General features: G+C 40.2%; 1 protein-coding gene across 2 annotated transcripts in view; it reads left to right on the top strand.

Annotated features, from left to right (window-relative positions):
* cacna1ia (calcium voltage-gated channel subunit alpha1 Ia) overlaps positions 1 to 24,971 on the top strand; it is an 856,996-nt gene that overhangs the window by 551,122 nt on the left and 280,903 nt on the right. For both annotated transcript variants that reach the window (XM_051935123.1, XM_051935122.1), the window contains exons 6-7: positions 4,835 to 4,994; positions 20,371 to 20,704. In XM_051935123.1, the coding sequence (XP_051791083.1) occupies positions 4,835 to 4,994; positions 20,371 to 20,704 (494 nt within the window). The remainder of the gene's footprint in view (positions 1 to 4,834; positions 4,995 to 20,370; positions 20,705 to 24,971) is intronic.

The raw sequence follows: 24,971 nt of genomic DNA, 5'->3' as shown, positions 1-24,971 counted from the left end.
TTCCTGGCTTCCCCTTAATGTCCTTGAGTATGTGATTCACCTTAAGTCAGAAAAAAAGTTGCTGGATCTACATTATCAATGTTTTTGATGATTTTCAATACCTGGATTAGGTCCTCATGCAGTCTCCTCTGCCCAAGACTAAACAGATTTAAGTCTATCAGAGTACAATGTGTCTTCTTTAAGTCCTGGGATGCACTTGGTTGCTCTCCTTTGCACAGCCTGAAGTGCTGCTCTGTCTTTCTTGTAGCGTGGCTACCAGAACTGCACATGATACTCCAGATGTGGTCTTACTAGTGCATTATATAGTTTGAGCATAACTTTTATCGTAAAAACTGTTGAATTTAACCTATTTGGCTTTTTTAGATGCTTCCTTACACTGCTTAGTCAATATAAATGTTGCATCAACATATACCCTAAATAAATGTAATAAGTGCTCTGAATATAACATTTCCTTCTCTATCTTAAAAAAGCAATACAGTGGAAAATCTAATTAGTGGAAAGGTCATTTTGGTGGAAGGTTATTCCCAGTTTCAGACGATACAATGAAGATCATTTAGAAATTCTAGCTTCTCCCCAAAATTTATTTATAAAATGCCTATCACAGACTAAAGTCAAAGTGCTGAACAATAAAACACAGAATAAAATGAAATATCAAAGCAACATACAAAACAAGGACAATATAAGACAGCCACAGATTACAGCGTCACCCAAGTGCCCATCTAAACAGATGCATCTTAAAGTTGACGCTTAAACAATTCAGTAGAAACTGCTGATCTCAATGTCAGGGGAAGACTGTTCCATAATCTTGAAGCAATGGCCTGAAATGCACGATCCCCACGTGTGTTTCGTCTGGTGCGGGGAACAGAAAGGAGCTCTAACTGATCAGATCTTCGAGTATGGCCCGTGTTGTAGTGCTGAAGGAGGTTTGTGATCTATTGGGTCGCTTGACCACACATAGCTCTGTAAGTAAGTACCAGAATTTTGAACTAGATCTTAAATTCAACTGAGATCCAATGTAGTGAGTGTAAAACTGAGGAAATGTGGGTCCATTTGTGTGAACGTGCTAAAAACCAGACAGCTGCATTTTGAACAGTCTGATGAAGAGACAAACCAGCTCCAGCACACCCTGCAACCCTGGAGTGGGTTAAACACGTTAGAACATCAATAAGCAGACCTGAAGAGGTTGGTTTACAGACACTTTTCAACCAATCTAACAGCGTTTATAGAGAATCTGCCAGTAAGACTGGGATAAACTGCCCAAACCTAGGTGTGCAAAACTTAGAAAGACTTACCTAAAAAGACTTGAAAGACTTGCCGCCACAGGGACTTCTATGAAGAACTGAATTAAGGGTCTGAATACTTATATGAATGAGAGATTTCAGTTTTTGATTCTAATAAATTTGTAAACCTTTCTGAATACCTTAACTTTGTCATTATTTGCTATCAAGTGTAGATTGATGGGCAATAATATCAAATTGATCCATTTAAAATTAAATCTACAACAACAACAACATTTATTTATACAGCACGTTTTCATACGAATGATGTAGCTCTAAGTGCTTTACAAGATGAAATAATAAATAAATATTACACAATAAAGTGTGCAGAAAGTGAGGGGGTGTGAATACTTTCTGAATCTACTGTATACAAATACTACAGTTAACGTAAGAGCTTAATGATGTCATCACCCCCTTGGTAATTGTCATGGACAAGATCTTACGTTATCATTTACCAATTCCTTTTTAATTTCTTACTTTTAACAAAAAAGTATTCTCAGTCCCAGGCCCACTACTAAAGGCCATTCCCAAACCTTTTAGGCCCTGCAAGTTATTTGTAGTCTCTGATCCTGCATGTGAGCGCCATTCTCATTTTAACACCCTACAATGAAAGCGCACTCCCATATGTTCTTCTTAGTCCCTTTATTTTGCAATTTAAGCTCATTCCTATTTTCTAACTTTTAATAAAAGGCCATTTCTAGTTACAGTGCCCCCATACTAAAGGTCATTCCCAAATTTGTACCCTGTAATTTATCTCCAGTTTGTGATCCTGTAACTAAACTCCATTCCTACTCTCAGATTTCTCTGCAGCGGTCAATTACGTTTTTTTTTTTTAGTTTAAGAAATAAGGCCATTTCTAAAGTCAGATCTTACTAAAAGAAGCCATTCCTAATGTCTAAATGACCCTAAAAGACAAGGCTACTGCCAATTTTAGACCCTGTAATATAAGGTTATTATCAGTCTCTGTCTAGTTTAGAAAAAGACCATTCTCAGTCTCTGACTCAACAGTTTAAAACTATTCACAGCGTTTTAAAGTTTATTGAAAGGTCATTCCTAGTTACATTAAATGTCATTTCTAGTTTTTTATGTTTATTTTACAGCGTTTCAGTTTCATGTCTTGAGAGGGAGTATAGCTGAGGGCTTGGGTTGGATTACATTGCAGGATTTAGGTCAATTCAAGCTAGGAGAGGCTGGTCAATGCCAGCTCAACATAAAATATCTGGAATTAGTTATTGTTTATTAATAGTAATAATAATTCTTTGCATTTATATAGCACTTTTCTCACTACTCAAAGCGCTCAGCAATTGCAGGTTAAGGGCCTTGCTCAAGGGCCCAACAGAGCAGAGTCCCTTTTTGGCATTTATGGGATTCAAACCAGCAACCTTACGATTGTCAGTGCAGATCATTAGCCTCAGAGCTACCCAATACTAGCAGAAGCCATGCAGAGTGCCACTTGTGTTTATAAAATAGAGATGTTGATTTTGGGCAAGAGATTTTGAGTGAAACGTTTGATGGATTTAGCAATAACTCCAAAAGCATTGAGGATGGTGACCTTAGCATGTGTTTTCCAGAGTCCAGAACTGATGGTAATGCTCTAATTTATGCTTTTCATTTGAACCAATGTTACATGCTGACGACACTAGGCTAATACAGATGATGGCTAGTTGATTGGCATTAATCATGACTTTGGTTTGCAAAGGGAACATCTTGGATGAAGCATGCTCCTCTAAGCTCCATCTCCACCATTGACTTGTCACTTGGATATTGTTGTCCTCCACCAGGGTCCAGTGGACGTTTTAGTTATTTTGATGCCATAGATATGAAGTATAGGCCAGGGTTTCAAAAAACATCAATGATATCATCATATTTTCTACATAAGTGACACAAACTATCTTCTTCTGATTGTTTGAGGATGTGCTTAATGTAATTCTTGTGTTTTTTTTTTTTTCAAATGATGGCGTGATGGACTGACGTTTCATCCTGCTAAATGATCTCTGGCCTTCAAAGTGTGCTTTCTCACCATACTGTACTTTACGAACTATCCATGCATTGGTTTCCGTCTCCAGTTATGGTCATGTTCTTGATTTTGCGATTTCTTCGTATGTGTGCTAGCTCTCTCTTCATCTAATTCTTTCATATTCAGAGTTATTTCTTTTGTTACAAATGTTAATATAGAATTTCAAGATGCACATGTTATCACCCTTTAATGAAAAAACTGTTATTCACAGTGTCTTCCAGTTCAGAAAAGACCATTTATGGTTTCCAGCCCTATAAATTAAGGGCCATTCCCACTTTGTTACTGTTTGGGGTCAGGCTGGAACATAAATTCCCAGGCCCAGATTTTCAGGTAAAATAGTCAACCTGAAATTTCTACTTCTTTGACTCTCTTAGCAGGAATGAAACGATTCTGTCCTAATTTCCAGTTTACCGATAAAAATGAATTTTTGATTAGTTTTTTTTTAGTTAAAGGTCATTCCCAATCTCTTGCAATTCAAATAAAAGTCATTCCCAATCAGTGATCTTACAATAAGTTTTTTTCCCCATTTGCAAACCCTCAATAAAAGGCCATTCCTTATCTTTATGAAATGTGGTAGGTAATTATATCCTAATAACTTTCATTTTCTGTTCTTACAAAAAAACAGACTGTTCACTACCTTTAATACTAAGTGACCCTCTAAGATTTGAACCTTTAATGAGAAAAATCCCAGACCCTTTTTGTATTTCTAGCTCTCACTTCCTTAATAAACAATATTCTTTCACTCCTTAGCTTTGGCCCACTTGCCGATCATCAACTCTTACAAATCCTGCTCTATGTACGGACATCTCTCTCGCCATACTCGGCACTTTCGTAACGTAATGTCTTTAAGAAGAAAGTGTTTTTGTTAGTGCAATCAGCTCAAGTGACCTAACATCTATACCGATTATCGATCAAAGGAGGCATAGTAGCCCTTATGTTATCCTGAAGGAAACCGTAATTGTGCTAGGCCATAAGGCCAACAGTACATGAACACCACTAGGGAAATCGGTTTTAGCTGAAAAGAATAAAATCTTGAGAGAATACAAGTAAATGCTTCCTCTGTTTGCTTAAACTCCTGTCATATTGACCATCAGTAGGATCGAGACCGAGATGTGCAGCCAACACATCAAAGGATGCAATCAGGTTTGGTCAGAAATTCTTCTCCCTTTGTCTTCTACTAGTTCATTCTGGTTATGGCTTCTTCTCACACTCACATCATTTTTAGAAGACTCCTCAACTTGGGAAGCCTGTAGAATCCTCTCAGAAGGGGTTGGTCTGGTGGTAACTGTTACATGTAACTCCTCGTGTCATTCATCCCAAGTCTGATGTTCTCATATATTCTCACTTGCAATACAATCAGACGGCTACAGACGACTGTGTCTTTACCTTCTTTTTTGCTCTGTGGCAGCTGCTCTTCTCTTATGATATGAAGTGGTCATTTCCATACATTGTGCTTATGAAATATCTACTGCCATAAGCTTAATGAATTCAGCCACTATCTAATAATCCTATCCCTATTTTGTGTTTCCGTGATTCCTAGGTATGCGGATCCTGGTAAACCTCCTGCTGGACACTCTCCCCATGCTTGGTAATGTCTTACTGCTGTGTTTCTTCGTCTTCTTCATCTTTGGTATCATTGGAGTTCAACTGTGGGCAGGACTTTTACGCAATCGGTGCTACCTGGAAGAAAACTTCACCGAGTAAGTGTGAGCTATCTTTAATTACAAGAAATTTCCAAATGGAGCGATAAAGTGGCTAAATATAAACAGCAACTTCTACTGCCATATGTGATTTTGATCATTAAGTGGGAGCCTTCTTAATTACGCACAAACATGGAAAGTCCAACAGAGCTTCCTTCACAAACTGCACGCTCAGCAAAACATCTCTTGCATAACCTTGAAAACTGCCGGCCAAGCTTTTTGATCAGTTCGATTTATATCTAATTACAGTGCTTTCCTTTTTTTCCTCTCCTTTCATCCTTTTTTTTTTGGTTTTAATCAAAACCAATGAGCATTGTTCCTTGTGGAACCAATTTGAAAATAAAATGACATTTTCTTCAACAAGAAGGACTAAGTGTGCATGGGGGACATTTATCACTGTCACAACAAGGTAGCTACCAGCGCTGATTTTAAGGGATTTGGCATCAGATTGTTCAACTATTTCTTGTGAGTGTAAAGCCTTAGAATTAAGAAGCCCCCACTTCCCCCATCCCCTGCTGCAGCCATAAATATGTATGTTTTTGAAAAAGAAAGCAATTAGAGAAAGAGAACAAGACAAATTAAATTATTTACAAACCACTGGGCATTCATCAGATGGTTTGCAGTAAAAGAAATAAACTGATTAGATGGGACTAATTTGAAATATGAATTCATGCTGTTTACTTCTATATCATGGTCGCTGTTCACGTTTTTTCCCATCTTGCCATCATCAATAGTCACATTCGTGTTTTATAGCACGTGAGAACATCAAACGTTCAATTGCAATCTTTTCTTTACAATGTTGATGATTGCAGATATAAACCCTTTGAAAAACCCACTAAGTGGGCTGAGCAGCACATGGCAAGAACAGGTGGATTACTTAGCAGTCAACATGGATTCAGACCGGGAGGTCGTGTTTTATTAATATGCTTGAATTTTATGAGAAAGCACCAAAGGGATATGATTGGAGAGGTTCATATCGTATTATTTATTTTGATTTTCAGAAAGCACTTGAGAGGTTGGCCATCCAACTTAACTCTTTTAGGGTTAATTATTTTATTTTTTTCCTTTTGTCCCAATGCTGAATATATTTCCAAAAAGCTCAGTTTTCTAAAAATTACTCAAAGCAATGGTTTCACACATAAATAAACTTAAAATACTTTTGACAAATGTCACTCTGTTTTATGGTCCATGAGCCTCTACAGCAGGCGTCCCCAAGTCTGTGATAAACTACGTGATTAAAGTGGAAATTTCGAGATTAAAGTTGACATTTCGTGCTTTTCCCCACTGTGTGCCTATTTTTTTCTCTGTACCCTAATAAGCTTTCACTCAGGCGGTGGGCTACGACTCGCCTTTTCACGGCAACTTTGATATCTAACAACTTCTTTTTTATTTCGGGCACTGTGCGACTTTGTGAACTTAAGCTTTCGAGTTTCTCCGACACTCTATGTCACTTGATAACTTCCTTTTGTTGGTTATACCACTGTTTAAACCAACAAATAGTATGTTTTTTCCTTGTCTCCACTTGGTATTCGCTGAAATTCTTCTATTTTCCCCCGTGCTTTTCCCATTGTCTTTTCACAGAACGCTGAGCTTAAGGGCTATTTATATTGATTTGCATATTCAAAAAGGCGTAATTCTGGGAGGAGTTGGGGAGTGGCGGCAGGCACGTGCATGTGCGTTACTTTTCACGCTGACCGGGATTTATGTAGCGGAAGAACGGGTATCCTTCAATAAGGGCGCACACAAAAAGGCGAGCTTCAAAAGGGCAACCTCAATTGGCCGTGGCGAATAAAGGCAAACGCAACAAAATTATTACATAAAATTTATTAGATAAAGGCAATGATTGAATGTATAAAAAGGCGAAAGCAAGAATATTAAAACATCCAATTAATTAACAACAATGAGTAAGAGCAGAAAACAACAAAATATAGAGAACTTTAGAAATAGTTTGTTAGAAGTTCATGCATTAATTAATTGGATGTTTTAATATTCTTGCTTTCGCCTTTTTATACATTCAATCATTACCTTTATCTAATAAATTTTATGTAATAATTTTGTTGCGTTTGCCTTTATTCGCTGCGCCCAATTGAGGTCGCCCTTTTGAAGCTCGCCTTTTTGTGCACGCCCTTATTGAATAGAGCCGGAAGAACGTGGAGGTTAGTGTACACCCAAATTTATGCATCAGGATTTTTTTGTGCATACGCACATTTCCTCTTTTGTCCAAATGCTATGTTTTAGTGTGAATTCTACGCACGGCCTTGAGGCCCCTGGTGACGTGGTTTTGCCACTAATTAACTTCTTTTGAATTAATTTTAATTGACTTGCTCAGACCCCTTAGTTGTTTCTTTTTCCTTAATTAGCTGCCAAACAATAACAAGACACAAAATGAGCCACAAAATGAGCCAAAACAACTGGTGTCCATCATACAATATCTGAAAATAAAGAAAGATGAAGGTCTCAGGAATGTTGATCTGCTCAGGTCCACAAAACATTTTACCAGAGCTCTTAGAAAGGAGAAAATCAACAATTTGGAAAATGTCTGCTATTGCATAATGAGATCAGGAACAAACTATGGAATTAAAGAACAAGTTTAATTAACAGACAAAAATCGGCGTCTGATTAAGCAACTGGTTAGAGTGAAATTGGTGGGAATTTGAGGCCCTGACTTAGTTTGTCTTCTGTTGGCTCACTCACTTCACATTTGATTTCTGTTTAAGGAAAGAAATGAAGAAATTCAGGGGAACAAATCTTAAAAAAACAAGTCAATTAAAATGAATTCAAAACAAGTTAATTAGCAGAAAAAACGTGTCACTAATTAAGAAAAGTGTTAGAATGAAAACGTGCAGCCACTGCAGCCTTCCAGTACTGGATTGGGGACCCCTACTCTACAGAATGTGAATTCACATACCTATTACTTACCTGTGTGAAATAATTCAGCCTCGGACACATAGAAAGGTTTGGGGCAGCCACCCATATATTATACCTGGCTGCAATTGTTTTTAAATAACTGAAGTGCACAGGTCGAGTTCTCAAGTTGAACTCAATCATTTACTTAAAATGGCGTCTTTATAGACCAGGTCCCGGAAATGATGTCATCTTGGAATGCTGGGACCGGAAGTGACATCTTTGCAGAGAAAACAGGCGGGTTTTCCCATATCTGGTCTGCAGAGGAAACAAAGAAGAGTTTATTGCACCCCGCCACACCCTGGCCTGGCATGGAATTACCTTCTTTCAGTCCACTCAGCATCTTCCTATGCACATGTGTGTGACACCTGTTTGTGCTATCACTCATAAGCTGAAAGGCAAGTTCTGGAAAAAAAAAACTGTTTGAAGTAGCCGTATGGCTGTTAATCCGTGGTGTCCACTAGCACGCCATGTCTTTTACTGAAGTACGTTAGCCAGCATGCTTCCCCCAGATGTGTGCCTGTGTAGTCCTCCCAGGGTGCGTGTTGCAGTAGATGTGTCTGCTGCTCCTGCGTGTTCAGCACTACGTTCAGCAGGGGATTGATCAGCTGATGCAGGTACTTGCCTTTCATTTTCGCTTTCCTGATCATTTACATCATAATTGGAGTTTGGTAAGCGTCTGTGTAGTCCTCCCTGGTGAATGTTGCAGTAGGTGTGTCAGCTACACGATCAAATTGGGACCGATCGGCTGATGCAAGTCCCCAACTTTTCCTTTCGATGTCGTATGCTATAGAAATTCTTAAATTGATTTCAAAACTCTAAGAAGACCTAAAACTGGCGCACTGTCCATTTGTCGTAGTGGTGAAAAGCTTTTAATAACAGTTATAGAGACCATTTTTTTCTGCAGTGAAACAGTTCTCGTGCTATTAAAGAAACTCTTTCCTTCTTGGAGACAAACAGTACTTTACATTCTTATTACTTACCTGCTTGTTTCATCACTCATAAGCTGAAAAGCACTTTCTGGGTAAAAAAAAAACAGCTTGAAGTAGTTGTGCGGCTGGTAATCCGTAGTGTCCACTAGCAGACCACGTCATTTGGAGTCCGGTAGCTAGTTTGCCTCCTACAGATCTATGTGTGGGTAGTCCTCTGTCACACACGTGCGCATGAGAGGCAGCTAAAGGGCCTGAAGGAGAGTAATTCCATGCTAGACCAGGAGGTGGCGGAATGCACTAACTCTTTCTCTCACTTCTCTGCAGAAGAGTTATGGGAATTTCCGCCTGGCCCTGATGACATCACTTCCGTTTTCGGGCCCAATGATGTCAGTTCTGATTCCGGCCCCACTGATGATGTCACTTCCGGTTCAGGCCCACTGGTGACGTCACTTTCTCTGCTCTCCCTTAAAGCCGCCATCTTTGTACCAGCAAATTGGTTCAGTTGAGGACTCAAACCTGTACAAATCCGTAACTAACAATTATCCATATCAGCTGGGAACAATATATGGGTAGCTGCCCCAAGCCTGTTTTTGTGTGGCTCTTGGTTGTGCTTATGACAACTCCCAGTCTGCTGATTTATGCCACATGCTCCAATTTCCTACAATTTAACTACACAATGGGAGGTATGAAACTTGAAAGGACCACGTATGAGAAGGACCTAGGCATCATAATTGACTCCTTACCATCTACATCTAAAGAGTGTATAGAAGCCATTGGAGTTTACCCCTGCTGTTGGAGTCTCGCCCTGCTGCATTGCACCTACCTGCCTGCATGCTAGAAACCCTCTGCCTCTTATTTCTTACTACTTTTGGCACAGTTGGTGATTGCATCTCCACTTTCTCAGCTAGCTATGTCTTACATTTCCCTGTCTGGTTTTCGTTTTCCCATCCTCTTCATGCAGCTGCCAAGTGTAGGCCTAGCTGGTTCTAGTCCGCAGGGTGTTGGCTGTGCTGTGTGCTTGATCTGTGTGTTGGTGTCTCCTGGGTAATTCTGGGGTGTAGTATCCACCTTCAGCTTCAGTGTAGTGCTCATGTACTTGCCATCACCTCTTAGAAATATGAACTTTAACCATCAGTTTGACCCAATGGTTTTAGATCTTTGCAAGATTCATACAATACATTCATCGCTCCTACAGATGCTAGTATTAATTGCTCTTTGGTCACTGCTGTACTCTTATTTTTGGACTGGTAAGATGCAGCCATGCCACATGCACTTCAGTACAGGTCATCCACCTGAAGCTAAGCATGATCGGCCCATCCAGTACTTGGATGAGAGAACATCTAGGAAAATCTTGGGTTGTGGCTGGAAGAGATGTTGGTGAGGCCAGCAGGCGGTGCTTACCCTGTAGTCTGAATGTGGATCCCAATGCCCCAGCACGACGATGAGGACACTGTGCTGTAAAAATGGTGCTGCCCTTTGGATGAAGCCCTGACTCTCTGTGGTCATTAAAGAACCCTGGGCAGCTTTTCATAAAGAGCAGGGTATTTCCCGATGTCCTGGCTAAATTTCCCTCCATAGTCTAGTCATTCTGGACCCCATTCATTCCTTGCCTCTAACTGGCTAACTATCTCTCCCCCACTTCACCACTTAATAGCTCATGCGTGGTGAGCATACTGACACAAAAATGGCTGCCATCACATCATCCAGGTGGATTCTGCACATTAGTGATGTTGCTGTGGCTCCCCCGTCTGTATAAAAAAGTGCTTTGATTAGTGAGAAAAGTGCTATATAAATGTTAAGTATTATTTTATATCATATCCATCCATCCATTATCCATATATACTATATCGTAACTACAGGTTCACAGGGGTCAGCTGGAGCCAATCTCAGCCAACACAGGGTGCAAGGCAGGAAACAAACCCAGGCAGGGCGCCAGCCCACCACAGTACATATCATCTCCCACCCAGTAATTCTCTAGGACACAGATTGTGCTAGATTTGACTAAAACTGTCACTATTTCTGAAATATCTAACTATATAGAAAAATTCTGACATCTTCCTCATCTCTACTGCTTGGCAAACACTTGAAAATTACATGCATTTAATTATATTTATGGCATTAATTTACATCCAATCCCCATTTAAAAGGAGAAGATGGTGGTCAGGCAGCTGAGGCTCGTAACAATCAGAAAATTAAGGTGGCTGCATTTCATGACATAATGTCCTTTGAATGTACGGTGTTAAATATTGTTTGCTCTACTCTGCTCTTTTTTCTATTAATCTCCCCCTAAAAATGACTGCAATTTTTTTTCTGAACTAAATGAATTGCTCATGCTTGTCTTAGTGGTATGCCCTGCTTTGATTCTGCGGGGGGGGACTTTAATATACACATCATGTTTTATTAATGATTTTCTAAGTGTTTTAGCTTAACTCAGCATATTAATCTTTTCACTCAGTCTTGATATTACTCATACTTCTGGTCCTGATGATATCCCCGATTCTCTGTTTGATATTTCTTATCACAAGCTCATTGACGTCACTTTTCCCAGACCAAATGGTAAAATTCCTACTTCCTATCGTAACATTTAGTCTGTTGATCTTTTCCCTATTTCAGTCTTTAGAAGCCATGTCTGTCTTTAAAATACAACATCTAAGCTTTTCTTGCCTGATGACATGATTTCTCATTATAACCACATGAGTTCTAATATATTTCATAATTTTGCCCCTATAAAGACCAGACTAACCCCATGCTCCTCTCTCTACCCCTTATCTTTCTTTAGAACTCTAAGAAATTTAAGCAATCGGTCAACATCTTGAACTTCTCTAACAAGAGAACTGATCTCACTGTCCACTTCACTGAGCATATGCTAAATTATAGGGATGCGCTAAATAAAGCTCATTCTCTTACTACTCTTCTGTTATAAGTAAGGGTAGCAATAATCCAAAAATAAAGTAAATAAATTATACCTAAATTATACCAGTCCAGTCAATGCCTCTCTTCCTACCCATGAGACCCCTCAAAAATGCTTCACAGAAGAGACTGTCGACTTTTACCACCACTGATTTTCTTTCAGTTTTTGATCTGATTACAAACTTAAGCTCCTCCTCCTTCAAAACGTGCCCCTCCCTCTCTTTTGTTAAAGCCTATGTATCATAGTCATGTCTCCCAACTTTATCAATAAATAGTTAACCTCTGGCAAAACTGCCTGCTGTCATTCCTGTCGTTAAGAAACCTGGTCTTGATTCATTCATTCTTGACAACTGCCGGCTTATTTCAAACCTCCCCTTCCTAGCAAAGCTGATGGAAATGGTGGTTGACACATGTTGTGTGGTGTACAAAATCTGCAGATTTTTGTCTATATTTTCATTATATTTTGCTCAAGACAATACTAGATTAACTAAAATACAGGACACATCAAGGCATATCCTCTTCCCAAATTGTACCTCACTTTTAAAGCAGCTGTTCAGACAAAAAGAGGAAGACATGGTGATGCCACAGGCTATCAATTACTTTATAACCTGAGAAAGGATGGGCATCTGGGCCAACAAGTTGCTAAATGGATTTACAGCCTGGGAAAGGAAGACAAGCTAGTAGGTATTAAGCAACATCAAAAACTATATTGTTTGGGAAAACGGACGTACACAAACTGATGAAAGAGTCTGAGCAAATTCATTCATCATATTGACAGCCAGCCAATCAGGTGCATGTAGCAATCACATCTTGCAAAACCCCCCTGGTAGAATTTTATAATAAATATGCCTTGTCTGAAGAGCAACTTCAGAAGAGGGCGCCAGCAACGTGCAGCCGTTTTCATCTGATCGTCAGCAAAGCATCTCATGAACAACTTTGAGTGCTAGATCAATACCGCCCTGGGACATTCATCTTTGACATCTGTACTTTTTCATAAGCTTTTTCTAAAGACTATATATATATCCAGACTTTACTATCAGTCCTATTTTCTATTTTTCTTTGTTCTATTTGGCATTACTATTCATGCAATAAATACCACGCTGCTTTTTAACTTTCTATGTTTTGTCTTCATGTCTAGAGTGATTGAAATAATAAGGTAGATTTCTTTGAGCACCTGGAGCAGCCGGAAGTTTGCCATACGCTCCGTGCTGCAAGGCTTATTAAGGCTGAGGGTGAGAGCTCCACCCAATAATAGGGAGTAGTACATAAAGTAAGGAATTCTTGGTTGATAAATGGCCTATAAACAAGGATGTTGAGCCTTTGTATGTTTCAATATATTGCTAGAGTCTAAAATAATATTTATGTCTGAGACATATTTAAAACATCATATGTTGTACGTGCCAATAATAAGTAAGTCTTTTGAAGTGCCAGAAGAGTGACAGGCTGTGTTATTCCTAAGGCACTTGTGTAGTTTAAAGTGCTAGAGATTAACCACCTGTGTGTGTATGTGTCATTAATGAGGCACTGTTGAGGTTAGGGTCTGTGTGTATGTAAGTCTCTTGAAGTGCTAAGAGAGTGACAAGTTGTGTCATTCATAAAGCATTTATTTGGTTTAAAGAGCTAGAGATTAACCAGCTGTGTGTGTCATTAATGAGGCACTGTTGAGTTTCTGTGTGTATGCGTATTGCTATGTATGCGTGCGTTAATCTTAAGGTGCGACAGTAGACCAACCCGATAACGAACCTGATGAGTAGACTTACCCCTAGGTAAAGGGTAAGCAGAGGGAAATATCACGATAATAAACTACACAATTCCAAAGTTTGCTTTTCAGGATGAATCTTTTTGAACCTTTTCATTCTAGTTTCTGTACGCTGCACTCTACAGAAATCACTTCTTCCAAGAATCGTAAATGATCTCCTGCTGCCTTGTGATACTGGTGCCTCATTATTCTCCTTCCATTTATCGCTGGCTCTGCTTTTGATTCTGTAAATCATGATGTATTTCTGTCTTGTCTCCCTTTTGAGCATTTTCCTGATTCGCGTCTGGCTTATCAGATAGACAGTTTATCATCTCACTCTCTCTTGGAAACCACAAATCCTCCCTTGTCGATTTTACTGTGTGTGTACCTCAGGGATCAGTTCTTGGTCCCCTGCTTTTGTTAAATTTGTTCTCCCCCTTGGCCATGGTCTCGGTTTTCAATGTTATGTTGACAGCATCCAGATTTATTTATACACCTAGGACTGGGATATACCTGGTGCTACATGACTAATATGCTTGTGGACACTGCAGTTATGCAAGAAGTGTACTGACAATACTTGTGTACGTACTTTACGTAAAGAGAAATCATCACATTAACAAAATGTCTGGTTTTGCTGTGTTGTGAGTTGAGGGAAGATAGGCGTTGAAGATAAAAATTCTTTTCATACTGATGCTGTTATGAAGGTGTAAAAGAAGACGGCAACAGCAACACAGGAGATGGTATGCAAGACTTTTAAATGTATTGCGTCATTACGATGGGTAATATGCAACGCTTGTATTGCCTCTGTGAAAAATGGATGAAGAAAAGCTCCATTGCGTACTTTTGTATGTCAGCATTTAAGTTTGATGGTTTGCTTTACCACATCGAACCATTCATCAATTATCAAAGCGTGCACATTGATCCTGTTTGAGCTGGCCTGCAGTCACGCTGCATTATCTGACAACGTGTTCATAACTAACAATGATGCGAACGTCGCATACCAAAACTTGAACACACTGGCTACCCAAATTTTTGCTGGTACTGCAACTCACACACGCGTCACGCTAATTTCAGACAACATGCTCGGAGGACGCATTAAAAGTATGCTGGGAACACGTGACAGCCATGATGTGTGCGGGGTAGCAAGTATATCCCGACCCTACATCTACTATTGATTTCCTAACCTACTCACTGACAGGATGTGCCTTTGATTTAAGCAAGTGGTTATAATTATATAAGATTGTAATTGCCCCCCAAAATCTATGACTTCTAATTGCTCAGAACTTTGAAATAATTGATTGTGTGATTGCAAATCCTTCCCAACCTGTCCATAATATGGACTCTACGTTTATCGTTGATCCTCCCATAAGCTTTTTTACTAAAACCGTATTTTTACTTCTCCACAATATTACTCCCCTTTGCTCCTTTACTAACAACAAAGATGGTGAAACACCTGTCCAGACTTTCATTATTCCTGATTTGGTTGTTTAATTTTGATGTCCCAGCAAAAACACCAAATAGCCTGTGGTCCGTTCAGAACTCAGCTATAAGAGTTCTTACTTACATTAAGTGCACAGATCACGTCCCTTCTGTCCTTGATCACTTACTTTACATTGCTTACCAATTTCTTTGTATATTCAATACAAACTTCTGCTCATCGCCTTTAGCACGTTGCACCCACTTACCTAGTTGGGCTCTTTCACTCCATACAAGTTTCCATGTATACTCTGGCACTGGACTGCTGGTGGTCCCTCAGTCTTAAATATGTATGTGGGGAGGCAGGACATTCAGTGACTTGGGCTGTCCATACTTTGAGAATACAATAAGTGGAGCTTTTTCTCATGAAAATGGCGAGCGCGTATACACTCCATACAGTCATTGTATGAGATTAGCAGTTCTGCCTCAAAAGTTCAAAGTACAAAAAACCACACTATGTGAGAAGCTATATAAAATGACGCTTGATTGCTAGGTCTACAAACATTGTAGGCAAGGCCTGGGGGCCCCTAAACTGGACAGTGCCATCAGTGTTTTGATGTTCTGTACATGAAAATCAGACAGAGAAACAAAACCAAAATACATCTTTGGAAGGGTCCTAGGCCCACCTTAACAAATGTAATGCTGGGTGGTGCATATGCTACACAGCAGCCCTAGAACCCCAGACATGGGCTTTGAAAATGCTGTCATAATCATCTCCAAATTAAAACTGGATTTGGAAATACAACTAATGATGAGCGAAACAGCGGAGTTTCATTGCACAGACAATTTCAGAAAATTTACTTTGTGTGTGATGTCACAATTGTGAAATGCAATAATTCAGTAAAAGAGTCCAACAGGTGCATCTGAAGTTTGCCTTCCAGATCCATCTGAGGTAAGTACTACCACTCTGGCACACAAGGGGGCACTGTCACCAATGGGAACATCTCTTTTTTTGACATCACTGCCCTGAGAAACCACCCACAGAGGGAAATTGACTCCGCCCCTTTCAGTCCCACCTCTATAAAACAGAGACACTCCTGGAATCTTATTCTGGAGAGAGCAGACTAATGAGTGGAGCTTCCACCTGAATTTTGACACACAAGAGAAAACTGAATTCTCTTGTTTGTTTGTTTCTTTGATTGTATTGCTTTTTGTTTTGCTTTCTTTAACATACTATTGAGGACTGTGTAAATATTAAAAGGTTCGACTCATTTGGTACCCCAATGTTTTCTCCATGACCAGTGTGTTCCCTTGATTTGTCGGTTTCTCGCAAGTTTTTTGGGGGATAGAAAGAAAGGAATATTACCACTTATGGGTTATTCTTCTGCTAAAACCACTTTCTGTTGAATTTGACAACCATCTTGTTGAAATATGATACCAGGGAACCTTCTCAGATAGGGTACCACCTTGGCCTCCAACATTTCTGTAATGGATTGCAGGCTGGTGAAGGTACTGACAATGTGTATGAGCCAGGAATGGGAGAGAAACCCAATTGCACCTCACACCATAACACAAGGTGCTGGCCCTGTATGGCTCGGGGAAAATGCATACCTCCTGAAGCCTTTCGCCATAGTGCTTGCATACACAGATCCATCTATCATTCTGCAATAAACCGAACCAGGACTTGTTCGAAAACACAAAGCAAGGCTAGTCATCCTACTATTTCCAACATTCTTGGCATCATTGCAGTTGCAGACACCTGCAGTCATGCACCAAGAGCATCTGAAGAAATGGGCAGTGAGGTCAAAGGCCCCTCTGCTGTCAAACAAGGTGTGTGAACGCCCATTTACATCATTCCTAATTTTGGAAGGTTGGCCAGATCTTGGTTGGTCTTCAAGTGACATTTCCCCTCGTTTGAAACACAAAAACCACTCGTAGACCTTGTGTTTTACTTAAAGCTTCCTCTTTAAAAGCAGTTTGAAGCATCACTACAGTTTCAGCAGCTGTTTTCCCTAAGAGAAAACAAAATTTAATGCAGACTCACTGTTCTTTATGATCATCCATCACTAAAATCGCAGAATACGTTTAACAAGCAAGAAAAACCAACTCGGATTGGCACACGAGCAATACAGAGCAACGCCACTTGACAGACTGCCACAGAATACTGTAAGTATGCTACCCGTAGCGGCGAAATTCACAACTAAGTCGAGATTGAGCGCCAGGTACAGATTCTGGTTATTTTTGGGTACCCCCTCGTAAATATGGGCTTGTAGACATTGAAAGACCTGAGCCATCCACAGTACGTAGAATCGATTTTGATCCTTTATAAAAGCAGCGTTTGTGTTCCTGGACCAATCAAGACTGTGGTCAATACAACCCTTCACCAACTCCATGTCTATACCTTCCATCCTGTAAGTTTCAGATCAGTATGTCAAGTTTTTCCTAGTGTTGCAGTTTTAATAGCAGTTTTACATGAATAAATCATTCAGTGTCATTTATAACCATCTGAGTGCACATTACTGTATGTCTGTCATTATTAATCTGTGTGACCACAAGGGGGTGCCCTCCAGCCCAAACCACAGACACAATATTACCTAACATGATTCCAGGTTCAGTCAGTCAGTCAGTCATCATCCAACCCACTATATCCTAACACAGGGTCAGCACAGGGCACAAGGCAGGAACAGATCTAAGGCAGGGCGCCAGCCCACCACAGGGCACACACAAACACACACCCACACACCACATCCCCACACTAGGGACAGTTTCAGGATCCCCAATGCACCTAACCTGCATGTCTTTGGATTGTGGGAGGAAACCGGAGCACCCGGAGGAAACCCACACAGACATGGGGAGAACATGCAAACTCCATGGAGGGAGGTCCCGGGAAGCGAACCCAGGTCTCCTTACTGCAAGGCAGCAGCGCCACCATGCCGCCCATTCCAGGTTCAAGTAAAACATTTTTACTTTTCACCAACACTTTCTCACACAAGCACTAGCCAAAATACTTCATAATGAACAGTTGATTGTCACCCACTGCTTCCCGACTCTGACTTGCCGAGGTGAGACTGCAAGGTTCTTTTTAGCTGGACCTGGGACTGTGCCCGGTAACCTGGAATTAGTCACCCAGAGCATTTTCTGGGTCAGGTGGAAACCAGAATAGTCCTCCCCCAGCAGCAGCATCCACAGACCCCTGATGGGGTTGTACTTCTGAACTCCAAATCTCATGCCAGCCTGGAGGTGTCTCAATTGGGTTTAGCCTGGAGGAACACTGCCACCTACTGTGTGGAGGGAATGAACTCTTCCTGGCACTCACGTTCACCCAGTCCACTTATCATCCTTCTCTCCGTGCTTAGATGAAGAATGCAAGACGTTCTGGCTGGGTGAAGTCTCAACTCCCACCATCCTTCCACTGCGGACAAGAAATTATCCTCCATCCTGGCCAGGATGCCTGTCCTTCCTATCGGGCACTTACATCTGTTAAGCTTTATCGAACGCTTTAACCAAAATGATGGAGGATAAGTTGACTGTTGTGTATTTTGAAAAATTTAGGAATGAGAGACTTACATTGACAGAAACGAAGTGAAGTGTGTTGAACACAAATGAGAGCAAATAAATTGAAATAAAGTAAAGGAGGAGAGGATCTGTGGATCGAGTAGACCTATGTGGTTTAAGCAAATGGCTTCAGGTGCCTGTGAAAAGGTGTGAATAACGGGCTGAATTATCGCAGAGTCAGATTTAATGTATCATTTGTCAAGGGCACGAAGGTCATCGCTGTGGTTTTGTTTTACACCTTTGCTAAGTTAACGTCTCTGCCCCTAATTTGGACTAATTTGGATCAGTAGCCTGTGAATAAATTTGTATTAGCGCTATGGATATTGACCCGGTGGATGCGCTTCCTAGGATGTGTGCTCTGCATGCTAAAATCAAATTTTTTTTTTTTTGCTAATAATAAAATTGAAAAAGAAAAAAAGAAACCAAAGCACGTCAAGTCCCTGAGGAAACAGATCATTAGCATTAGAGGTATATGGCTAAATCTTTCCAAGCTGCTTAAGGTAAATTTCTTTGAAGACTAAATTTTTCAACAGACTGCTGAGCTTTGCTGAATTGTGGGCTTTGTGCAGCCCAACTAAAGTCGTGCTTAGACTAATATGGAGTAAACATACCTACTGTAAATGTTCAATAAAGTGCCTCTTTAGGTGGCATGTATGCTGGGTAAGACAGGCAAGTCTGGATGTCCTTTATTACAAACTAGTGACGTACAAAAACGGTTCTTTTTAGTGATTCGTTCAGCTTGTAGTGCACCCCTCGACTTCTGGCAAGCAGTGAGGCTGCCATCAGATTTACGTAGCAAAGAAGCAGCTCTGCTTTTCAAATGAGGGACGGATAGAATTAGGCCAACACCTAAGCCCTACCGTATTTCCACCCTGCCATCTGAATATTAGCAACACCCCAGGAAAATGCCCATACAGATTAAACACGGCCAACACACAAATATAAATATTCCTAATTTACTACAATAACTACTTACAAACATGGTAAAGGACAATAATGACAAAAGTACTAAACAAACACCACAAACCATCCATCCATCCATTTTCCAACCCGCTGAATCTGAACACAGGGTCACGGGGGTCTGCTGGAGCCAATCCCAGCCAACACAGGGCACAAGGCAGGAACCAATCCCGGGCAGGGTGCCAACCCACCGCAGGACACAGACAAACAGACCCACACACCAAGCACACACTAGGGCCAATTTAGAATCGCCAATCCACCTAACCTGCATGTCTTTGGACTCGGGACCTAACCCCCTGGAAAAAGTCCTTATTGTAGGTGATAGAAGTGGTCCTGGAGACGTAAATTGTGGTTAAAGGATGGAAAGAAGTGCGGAACGCTCCCTTTTACTAAACTGCTTCCTGGAACTTGGATAGTGAAATACTGACCTACCACCAGAGTCCAGAAGAATAGTCTCTGGAGGTGCACCTCTTCTCAAAGAGCATCAGTGGAGTTTTGGGGACCTGAGCAGATCAGCTATTGTATGATGGACTCAGTTTGCTGGTCATGTTTTGTATCTCATTATTGTTTGGCAGCTAATTAAGGAAAAAGAAACAATTAAGTGGTCTGAGTCTTCAAGAACAAGTCAATTACAATGAATTTAAAAGAAGTTAATTAGCAGCAAAAACAGGTCACCAATTAAGAAAAGGGTTAGAATGAAAACCTGCAGCCACTGGGGCCCTCCAAGACTGGAGTTTGAGAACACTGATCTATGCATAGACCAATACTGTGCCGTCTCCTGGTAATATATGGTCCAGCAGTCAATGTGTTAATACTGTCATAGTATGTGACAACTAAGTAAATGATCTGCAAATACAGGGACTGGGAAAGAATGACACTCTAAACATATTTCACTGAAAGTGTCAGCCCATGTACTCTCAAAGCCCATTGCTCTAATTTATTCTCCTGTTTCGCTCCATAGGTCAACTGGAATCTCTCTGCCATCGCCTTACTATCATCCCGATGAGGACGACGAGACGCCTTTCATCTGTTCATTGCTTGTAGACAATGGCATCATGTCATGTGGGGACGTGCCCGCCAGGAGGGAAGAGGGAAAAGAATGCTGCATGGACAAGGATGACTATTTGTATTTGCTGTCACTTGGTGGCCAAGAGCTTTTGAACAACGCTACAGCTTCAGGGGGATGCGTCAACTGGAACCGATACTACACCGAGTGCAAGACGGGCAACACCAATCCACACAAGGGAGCCATCAACTTTGATAATATTGGATACGCGTGGATTGTCATCTTTCAGGTAACATGTTTGTCTTTCTTTCACATTCACCCTTTATAACCAGGAGTGAGTCAAGAAGTTCATGGTGTGTTTTTGTTCTGTGATAAGAATTGGGTGATGATGCATCTGAGTTATGTGTGGGAACTCCAAGGTATGGTACGGTGTAGCAACTGGCGTTGCTGTTTCCTGGATCCACCATGTTGGGCTCATATCCCATTCCCATTCAACTGTACACATTGGTCTGATGTTTGTAAGAGCTGTTCTCTCAAATTCTCAAAGAATGGGCATGTTAGGCTGAATAGAGACTCAGAATGGTCCCCATGTATGTGCATGAGAGTGGACCCTGTGATGGATAGCGTTGGTTGAACATGATTTTTAAAAGTAACTTAGTTATATTACTCATTACTTACAAAAAAGTTAATAAATATGTTACATAGATAGTTATTTTAAACACTTTTGCATTCTTAAGTACAAAAAACTGCACATTTCACTGGCTACCATTTGCTATTAAATGCTGAACCCATTAACCCTCATGAAACTGGTCAAGAAAAACGGCCAATCTGATCATTTTCCTGTGTTTTATAAATACTGCATTGTCCGTGGGTGTTGACCTGAGAGGGAAACGATCCTCCGGGGAGCCATGACGTGTCTGAAGGGGTGTCAATAACTGGAGAAACTGGCTATAAAAAGCAGGTCCTGAACACTGGAGTGGAGGAACAGACACAGCACTTAGAGAGCACGTCGAGAGCTCATCTCCTGGCTGCTAAAGCACATCGGCTCCTGGCCTTACACCCTGTGCTGCTGTGATGAATACTGGCTCCATGTGACCGTAAACCATTTGAAATGGAAGGGGTATGTTGCAGGGATGAGAGGAGACAATGATATAAACACAAATTCTCTTTTGTCACAACGGATTAGGGTCTTTGCCGCTTGTTGTGGCCCTGAGCGTCCCTATTCAGACTGTCAATTAGATTTAGCCAATCAGCTATAGTGGAGGTCTGAGTCACTGTAGCTTGTAACTCTTTCATGGTTCTCATAGGTGAACCTACTAGTCTCCTTCTTGCATTTTCACTCATTTTTTTTGTGGACTGTTTGTTCTAGACATATTCACAGCTACGTTTCAATTTCCTGATGACTGAACCGGACTCCAAGGGATATTCAGTGAGTTGGGTATTTTCTTATCCCCATCCCCTGCTTTTCATGGAGTTACTGGGATTGTTCTTTTGTCTTCGTTGTGTAGATTAGGCTACCATAATGACTTATGACAAGCTGGCCCTACCCTAAACGGGCATATTTATATGATGATCGGCTGAAATCTCAGACAGGTGAACTCATTCTATGACTTCTAAAGCTAATCGGCTGTATCAGTGATGATTTAGGTGTGTCATATTAGAGGTGATGGATACTTATGTGATCGATTTTTATGTGCTTTATATTTGCAATTCATGTAGACAACTTTGCACAAATCTGTTTTCACTTTTTACTTTCTAGTATATGAAGTAAAGGGAAAGTATTGTAATCATCCAAAAATTCGACCGTGAGATTTTGATGAATCTCGACGTTTTAGACCTCCCAGAGTCCAATTTACTTTCTCATAGGGAAAGTATTGTAATCATCCAAAAATTCAATTTTGAGATTTTGATGAATCTCGACATTTTAGACCTCCCTGAGTCCGATTTACCTTCTCATAGGGAAAGTATTGTAATCATCCTAAAATATGACCATGAGCTTTTGATGAATCTCGACGTTTTAGACCTCCCTGAGTCCGATTTACTTTCTAATAGGGAAAGTATTGTAATCATCCAAAAATTTGATTTCGAGATTTTGATGAATCTCGACATTTTAGACCTTCCTGAGTCTGCTTGACTTTCTCATAGGAAAAGAATTGCTATTGCCCAAAAAATTAATTTTGAGATTCTGATGAATCTCAACTTTTTAGACCTCCCTGAGTCCGATTTACCTTCTCATAGGGAAAGTATTGTAATCATCCAAAAATTTGACCGCGAGATTTTGATGAATCTCGACGTTTAAACCTCCCTGAGTCCAATTTACTTTCTCATAGGGAAAGTATTGTAATCATCCAAAAATTCGATTTCGAGATTTTGATGAATCTTGACATTTTAGACCTCCCTGAGTCCGATTTACTTTCTCATAGGGAAAGTATTGCAATCATCCAAAAATTTGATTTCGAGATTTTGATGAATCTCGACATTTTAGACCTTCCTGAGTCTGCTTGACTTTCTCATAGGAAAAGAATTGTTATTGCCCAAAAAATTCATTTTGAGATTCTGATGAATCTCAACTTTTTAGACCTCCCTGAGTCTGATTTACTTTCTCGTAGGAAAAGTATTGTAATTATCCAAAAATTCGATTTCGAGATTTTTGATGAATCTCTACATTTTAGACCTTCCTGAGTCTGATTGACTTTCTTATAGGGAAAGTATTTCAATTGTCCAAAAATTGGATTTCGAGATTTTGATGAATTTCGATGTTTTAGACCTCCCTGAGTCAGAAAATACCATTTTTGGATTTATGTCTGTCTGTGTGTGTGTGTGTGTGTGTGTGTGTAAACATGATAACTTGAGTACACTTTCAGTTATGTCAACCAAATTTTGCATCCAAGTATTAGGTATAAAACATAGATTTCTATCAACTTTTGGGCTATTTCCGCCAACCAGAAGTGGTACTTTTTATTCATGCAGCTGCAGAGTCTGATTTATTCAACTTTACTTTTATGGTAATTGTTCAGTATATTTTTAATTTGGTGTTGATGGTTCTTTAATGTATATAATATACAGTAAAAATATAACCATTGTCTTTCAGTTTACTCCTCAAATATCCATCCCTATACCTGAGTATACAAGAAAGTCGAGGGAAGACCACTCCCATTCAGTGTCAAGGAAGCCGAATGAAATCCCCTGTAATTCAATGTAGTATCTCAATAAAATGTGAAAACTTCCAAGGTGGTCAATACTTCTTATAGGCGCTGTATATAAACTTCAAACCAACAAGGACCAAATTATACTCTGGGAAACTGAGAGGCAACAGCACTGATGACTGCACCACCATGACAGCCTTCACATAATTTTGTACTGCTGAAATAATACATCTTTAGTAACAGTACGTAGTACATCTTTAGTAACAGTACATCCTCTTTTACAAGAACAGTTGCAGCGGTGTGTTTTTTATTAGGTATGTATGGATTTTGACGGTGAGTGGCTTCCTATGTAACACCGCGGAGGTTAGTCAAAGCTTATTAAAGAATATCTTTTGTACAAAAGAGTGTTAATAAAACTGTTATGAGATATTGAAGTGGTGTTATAATGAGCCCATATGTCAGAGAGCCCTGAATGTCTCCTGTAAGGGCTCAATTATATTGAAAGCTCTGCTGTAATCGATAAGCAGGACCAGAGCATAAAGCTGCTATCTGGTGATATCTGTTCACCATCACATTACCTGCTTCAGGCTTTGCCTTGACATTCACGTCTAGTCTCTTGGGTCTCATTGCAGTTCCTCTTAAGACTTTTCCTGTATAGGACAAAAACTGTGTGCCTAGTTTCATTAGTGAAGATCACATCCCATTAAACAATACCTGTTCTAAACAGAACCAAGGAAGTCCCTCTCAGCCTGCTGCTAAATGGGTATCTCATTACCACATTACCTCTGCTTTAAAGTTGAGGGTGACGCTTCATCTCTGGTGTCATCAGTGTCCATTATATCACAAGTAGTTGTATTTCAAGAAGGGATACAAAATCCCTGTTATTTTTAGTGTAAGTCTCAAAGAACAATGTCTGATCAAGCTGCACCATCACAGTGAATGCTAGACTCCTTGATGGGTATTATTATTACGATTAATTTGTTCTAAAAAGGATTAAGAGATTTATTTTTGCTTTTCGCCCTCCTCCACCATAACCTATCATCTATGGACTAGGAGCAAAAGCTTTAGATTCGTCAAAAATTTCAATCTCTGGTTTTCGATGGAGCCTGACGTATTTGGGCCCCCATGATACCAGAAATATTGATATGTCGATGACGGGTGTGTGTCACAGTTTCTTGAGGATGGTCTAGATCTAAAATGGCGAGATGGAAAAATGCCAAACTTGAAACTTAAACCTGCTATGAGATAATGATGTGCTGATTAGTTTCTGAGCCAAATCGTGCAGGAGAAAGAGGCACGCTAGAGGAACACACAAATACTGTAATTCTGCAGTTAATTATGAATTCTTCAGTTCTTGAATTGGTATCGTAATGACCTATTTTATGATTAGAAAGATCAGCATCAGAGTGG

This window comes from Erpetoichthys calabaricus, chromosome 12 (assembly GCF_900747795.2).
Source record: "Erpetoichthys calabaricus chromosome 12, fErpCal1.3, whole genome shotgun sequence".
Classification (NCBI taxonomy): domain Eukaryota; kingdom Metazoa; phylum Chordata; class Cladistia; order Polypteriformes; family Polypteridae; genus Erpetoichthys; species Erpetoichthys calabaricus.
Note: the sequence above shows the minus strand (reverse complement) of the source record. Positions and strands in the feature narration are given on the sequence as shown.